This window comes from Nicotiana sylvestris, chromosome 2 (genome assembly GCF_000393655.2).
Source record: "Nicotiana sylvestris chromosome 2, ASM39365v2, whole genome shotgun sequence".
In the NCBI taxonomy this organism is placed as follows: domain Eukaryota; kingdom Viridiplantae; phylum Streptophyta; class Magnoliopsida; order Solanales; family Solanaceae; genus Nicotiana; species Nicotiana sylvestris.
In genome coordinates this window covers 192,882,253-192,889,184 of record NC_091058.1, presented here as the reverse complement: position 1 = coordinate 192,889,184, position 6,932 = coordinate 192,882,253, and the positions used below count along the sequence as shown (strand labels likewise).

Sequence of the window (6,932 nt, the reverse complement as noted above, 5' to 3'; positions counted from 1 at the left end):
CTAGATATTCTCAACTTGCTATCACCTATCACACTTATAACACCCAGCCAACCTACTATCATTCACCTCCAACTCGTCCAAATTACCAGAAACCCCGACCTAACTTTGATCGCAAACCACCTAAACAATACACCGCTATTGCTGAACCCATCGACTAGCTGTACAAAAGGTTGAAGGCCATTGGTTATGTCACTCCTATTCCTGTTGTGGCAATAGAGAACTCATCTCAATGGGTCAACCCAAACAAAACCTGTGCATATCATTCCGGTATGAAGGGGCACACCATTAACGAGTGTCGAACATTGAAATATAAGATCCATACATTGATTAATAACAAGATCATACAAGCAAAGGAAGCTACACCCGATGTCCGCAACATTCCTCTCCCGGATCATAGAGGTGATGGGGTACATATGACAGAGACAAATGAAGAATGGGATCCTAAGGGGGCGATCAGGCTTATTTGGGAATTCGATGACTTTAAACCCGCAGTCACACTCACTCCTATTATGGTACAGATACAACTGTCGGTCGAAGTTGAGGTAGCCGCATCGATTCCATTTCATGTAGAGGTAGAATCACTTGCCGACACACTTGTTCTGTTTGAGGTAGAAGTGGCCACACCTTTCACAGTGACAGTATCAACCATACCTCCTTTCAATTCCAAGGTTATACCTTGGGATTGCGTTGCTGAAGCCAAGGGAAAAGGAAAAGCAAAAATGGAAGAATTTGATGCTACACAAGGAATGACCAGAACGGGAAGGTTCTATACACCTGAACGTTTGGGAGGATCTAACAAGGAGGATATATGTTCGTAGCCCATTCTCCTTGAACCTGATGTACTAGAAGATCCGAATCACCAATTACCAACAACTTTTGTATATTAATATGGATTGCCAGATTAAGCCCCATGATGCAAGCTTCATATTCTGCCATGCTATTGGTGTATGGAAACCTAAGCTTCATAGATACAAGGTAATGCTGACCTATTTCTGATACCAAAACTGTTCCGATGCCTACTCATTCGAAGTTTGTAGCTCCATCGAAGAACATTCTCCAACCGTCGTAAGCTTCATCAATGTCCTCTCCTATGAATGATTCTTCTTCAGGAAAACACATTTTCAAGGGTTTGATTCTCCTTCCGTAGGATTTTAAGAAAGATGGTCCGTCAATGCTTGTCTTTTGACCACCTTCTGAGTTACATAAGCGATATCGAACTCACTTAACAGTATCTGCTATTTGCCTAACTTTTCGGTTGGCATGGGCTCCTGAAAGATGTAATTCAGATGGTCAATCCAGGATATGATATACGTGGTACAAGCACAGAAGTAATGCCTCAATTTCTGAGCTATCCAGGTTAGAGCACAGCAGGTGCGTTCCAACAGAGAGTATCGTGCTTCATAAGGTGTGAATTTCTTACTCAAGTAGTATATGGCTTGCTCATTTCTTCCTGTCTCGTCATGTTGTCGCAAAACACATCTGAAAGCTCCATCTAATACAGATAGATAGACTAGCAGAGGTCTTCCAGGTTCTGGTGTTACTAGAACTGGTGGTGTGGGCAGGTATTCCTTGATTTTGTCAAAAACCTTCTGATAATCTTTGGTCCAACTCCTCTCAGCGTCTTTTCTCAACATTTTGAAGATAGGTTCACATATAACTGTGGACTGTGTTATGAAGCGGCTGATGTAGTTGAGGCATCCTAGGAAGATCATCACGTCCTTCTTGCTCTTTAGTGACGATAACTCTTGAATAACCTTAACTTTGGACGGGTCCAACTCGATTACTAGGCGGCTCACAATGAATCCCAACAGCTTTCCTGCGCGAAAACCGAATGCATATTTTGCGGGGTTTAGTTTTAGATTGTACCTCCTACCCTGTCAAAGAGCTTTCTCAAATTTGCTATGTTATCCGTGATACTCTTGGATTTGATGATGACGTCGTCAACATACACCTCCATTTCCTTGTGGATCATGTTATGGAAGATGGTTGTCATAGCTCTCATATAAGTAGCCCCAACATTCTTTAGACCAAAGGGCATCATTTTGCAGCATTATACTCCCTACGGTGTGATGAAAGTTGTTTTCTTTGCGTCTTCTTCATCCATCAAAATCTGGTGATAACCCACTAAGTAATCTACAAAGGATTGGAGTTCATGCTTGGAACAATTGTCGATCAGGATGTGTATATTTGGCAGTGGAAAGTCATCCTTGGGACTTGCTCTGTTTAAATCTCAATAGTCTACACATACTCTAACTTTCCCATCTTTCTTCATAACTTGTACAATGTTGGCAAGCCAGGTTGGGTACTCAACTACCCTGAGGACTTTGGCTTTGATCTGCTTAGTGACTACCTCCTTGATTTTTAGGCACATGTCTGGTTTGAACTTTTTGAGTTTCTACTTTACTGGAGAACATATTGGACTGGTAGAAAACTTATGAGCCACTATGGATGTTCTTAGACCGGTCATGTCATCATATCACCCTGCAAAGATATCCTCATATTACTTAAAGAAACAAATGTACTCCTCCTTCTCTGACAGTGATAAGTGAATGCTTACTCAAGTTTCCTGGACAGTTTTGGTGTCTCCCAAATTTACTGCTTTGGTTTTGTCCAGGTTGGACTTAGGTTTATTCTCAAAGTTCTCAACCTCCCTGAAAATTTCCTCAGGTATTTCATCCTCTTCCTCGGAGTCGCTATCCTTATATTGCATTGTGTAATTACATGTCACAGTCATCGGTTCATCAGGAAAAATAATAATAACGCTGTAGAAAGAAAATGTGAAAGATAATAATGAATAATAAATAGCAATACATTGATTAAATTTTGAAAATATCCAAAACAAGTACGGATCGATGTAATAGAGAAATTATTTTGAAACAAAATGCGTCTTTAAAATAAAACTACTAAAATCATCTTAAATGCCTAGCATGGCTATAGAAATAAATTAGGCTAAGTGCCAAGCTACCCAGGGACTCGGCGGGTCCGGGATAGTGTGGCGATCCAGTTCCTAAGAGCAGCTCCCTTCTCCACAGTCTGAATGGTGAGGCCTTCTTCCTCCTCCTCTTCAATTATTGCGCTACAATATCCTTATCCTCTAGGAACAAATCCTTCAGCCCAGCTAAAGCTTCCTCCTCTGCAGTTCCCCATAATGTATTAGTCTGGTGAAAAGTCGGACCCATGTGTGGCACTGGTTGCTCGAGAGGGTAATAAGGACCACGCCATGGCAGAAACCAATCATTATACTCTTGCTAGGTGTATGGGTACCTCAGACGTTTCAACTATATCGACTTGGTAATGCCCTGGAGTTTCTTCCCAAGCCCTTTGCTGAGTTCATATCAAGACGATGCTAGTATTATTTCTATTTTGTTACTCCACTATTTGTCTTTCTAAACTGCATTGACATGTTCAATGTGGTGATAAGTTTCTCCTCCTAGCCTTCTTCTATTCTCGATAATCGGGATAACTTGACTAGTGTAAATGGGGTTACTTCCATCTCCGTGAATGATTACCTCCTGATGGTTCTATTCGAACTTCACGGCCTGGTGTAGTATGGAAGCCCCATCCCCAACAACATGTATCCAAGGTCGACCCAACAGAATATTGTATGTGGCCAATATGTCAAGCACCTAGAATTCGACATCAAACCAAGTTGGCCCCATTTGCAGGCAAAGGTTAATCTCCCCGATCGTGGCCCTTTGAGATCCATCAATGGCTTTCACATTTATACTTCTTGCCCGTATCTCATGGAAATCTTTGCCCAATCTTTTCAGAGTAGTCAACGGACAAATGTTGAGGCTTGAACCCCCATCTATTAAGACTCTAACGATGAATTTGTCTTCAAATTGTACCGTGATATGCATTGCTCGGTTGTGACGTAACCCTTCAGGCGGTAATTCATCCTCATGGAAGGTGATCTTATGATTCTCCAGCACTTGCCCTACCATGTTGGCCATTTCTCCGCATGTGACATTATTGGGCACATAAGCTTCATTGAACACCTTCATCAAAGCATTCTTGTGTGCCTCTGAATTTTGCAATAGTGATAGGATGAATATCTTGGCGGGGGTTTTGTTCAAATGATCGACTACGGAATATTCTTTTGCATGTACTTTCCTCCAAAGATCACCTGTTTTTTTTCTTCATCTATACTTCATATTTCTTGATTATTAATTGGTATTGAACTAAATCACGTATCTTTAAAAACACAAATAAAATTTAATTATTACTCCTATTTTCGAGGTAAAAAATTTGGCTCCCACTGTGGGGCTAAAGATAATAATGATTATTTCATTACTGATTCTCATAACACATGTTATTTTTACAGTTTTTCTTGTCAAGAATTTTTGATTCTCGGGCTGAAACATGTCTAGCTCACAAAACGCACTTGTTCATGACAACTAATGTCTTGGATTTCATGGAGAAAAGAACAATATAGGGGTCGGTGTACCACCAATAAACCCTGGTGAAGTGCCAAATATGGAACCAGTTGATGGTAGTTCATATATTGCTCTAAACGTAGATCTAGGCACAGACCCCGGAAGGAGTATATGCATGGAAGCCCGATCTTGTGGTCAGGGAACACAAGGAATAGAAGATGGGGTAATGAGCCTCCAAGTGATACTCGAGATGTTGCAAGCTCAACAGATTGCCATCGCTCAAATTCAAAGTCAGAATAAGACTCCGAGTATAGCTGAACCATGAAACACTCGGCGTGCTGAACCAGCGCAAGAGAGGTTGAACGGAAATGGCTCGAGGACTGACCCCACCATTATGAGGATGCTTGAAGAGCTCACAAAGAGGATCGAGTCTGGGGAAATATGATTGAAGAAAATGACAAAAAAGTGGAGACTTATAACACCCGTGTTGATCAAATACTGGGACACCCTCGGTCTTTAAAGGTTTGGATGCCAAAAAGTTCATACAAAAGCCGTTCCCACCGAGTGCGGCTCCGATGCCCATTCACAAGAAGTTTTGCATGCCTGATATACCTAAGTATAACGAGACAACCGACCCTAGCGAGAATATTACTTCATACACATGCGGGATCAAAGGAAATAACTTGAATGACGATGAGATCGATTCAGTATTGTTAAAAAGTTTGGAGAAACACTATCAAAATGAGCTATGATTTGGTATCACACCTTGCCTCCTAACTCTATTGATTTATTTGCTATGCTAGCAGGCGCCTTCATGAAAGCACACGCCGGTGCCATAAAGGTGGTAACAAGGAAATTGGACGTCTTCAAAATAAAACAAAGGAACGAGGAGATGTTGAGGGAGTTTGTGTCTAGGTTTCAGATGAAGTGCATGGAATTACCACCTATCTCGGATGACTGGGCAGTACAAGCTTTTATGCAGAATTTTAATGAACAAAGTTCGATTGCGTCTCGACAGTTAAAGCAGAATCTGATTGAGTACCTAGCTATGACGTGGTCTAATGTACATAACCGTTATCAATCGAAGATTAGGGTCGAGGAGGACCAGTTGGCAGCCCCCTCGGGCTTATTTCATCCTAACAGGTTGTCAACTCAGCCCCTAAGGGATACAGACAAGGAATCAAGATCCAACAAAGAACAGTAGCAGCCATATGTCGATCACAGAAACAATGGCTTGGGTCGTAACGCTGCACGGAATGATCGGAGAAACGATTGAGGTCAAAGCTCTCGGGGACTTATGAATAAGAATGGTTCGATATAAATACCAACCCCACAGAGACATCTTGATTGCCAGAGTATAATTTTAGTATAGATGCATCAGGGATTGTGTCATCCATTGGAAGGATCAAAGATACAAGGTAGCGTAGGCCTATACTAAGTAATCCCTCTCAAAGGAATCCAAACATAATGTGTAAGTATCATGGCACACATGGCCATAAAACCGAAGACTACAGGAAGCTAAGAGAGGAGGTAGCTCGATTGTTCAACGAGGGTCACCTTCGAGAATTTCTCAGTGATCGGGCTAAGAATCACATTAAGGAGAGAGATGCAAACAGAAAAAATGAGCAGGAAGAACCACATCATGTAATCCACATGATCGTAGAAGGTGTCGATATCCCACAAAGACCTGTATTCAAACGCACCAAGGGGTTGATCACAAGAAAAAAACGAACTCAGAGCTATGTGCCCGGGGATTTCCTATCGTTCTATAATGAGGAAGTAGAAGGCATATCTCAACCGCACAATAACGCCTTGGTAATCTGTATTCTTTCAAAAAAAATCAAGTTAAATGTGTTCTAGTGGATCCAGGTAGCGCAACAAACATAATCAGACCAAGGGTCATAGAGCAGCGTGGCCTGCAAGACCAAATTGTACCAGCATCTCGAGTCCTAAATGGTTTCGACATGGCAAGAAAAACAATGAAGGAGGAGATTGTCCTACCAGTAAATGTTGCCGGAACCATTCAAGATACGAAATTCCATGTCATCAAAGGCGACATAAGGTACAATGCACTTCTCAGGAAGCCATGGATCCACAACATGAAGGCAGTACCTTCGACCCTTCACTAGATGATGAAATTTCCAACAGAGGATGGTCTGAAAATGGTCTATGAAGAACAACATGCTGCAAAGCAGATGTTTGCAGTCGAGGAAGTGACTCCGACACTAATGTCTTCTACCTCAGAAAAATCGGGGACCAAAGTTAAGCAAGCGACCAGATAGCAATCACCGATCCCAGTCCCGATCAAGCTAAAAGAGCAGGTAATCGAGGAAGAAAAATAGGGTTTCCGTACTCATCGAACCTCCCCTTGTTCCCAAAAAATCAGACGCAACCAAATCAATAATCGATGAAGTGGAATAGGTCATACTAATTAAGCACATGCCTGAGAAAAAGGTATACCTGGGAACGGGGTTAACCCCCAAACTCAGGAAAAAATTCATTCAATTTCTTATCGATATTATGGATTATTTTGCATGGTCCCACCTAGATATGACA

General features: G+C 41.7%; 1 protein-coding gene across 1 annotated transcript; it reads left to right on the top strand.

The window, feature by feature from the left end:
- Positions 1-5,843: 5,843 nt before the first annotated feature.
- On the top strand, positions 5,844-6,505 carry LOC138886103 (uncharacterized). The gene is made up of 2 exons (XM_070167135.1): positions 5,844-6,162; positions 6,246-6,505. Exons 1-2 carry the CDS (start codon positions 5,844-5,846, stop codon positions 6,503-6,505), a joined length of 579 nt encoding a protein of 192 aa, XP_070023236.1.
- The last annotated feature ends 427 nt before the right edge of the window (positions 6,506-6,932 follow it).

Excerpts from the sequence above, each read along its gene's own strand:
- LOC138886103 (XM_070167135.1), top strand. The coding sequence starts at position 5,844 with ATGTGTAAGTATCATGGCACACATGGCCATAAAACCGAAGACTACAGG. Across the intron at positions 6,163-6,245 it reads CTATAATGAGGAAGTAGAAG|GTAGCGCAACAAACATAATC; the intron begins GCATATCTCAAC and ends TAGTGGATCCAG.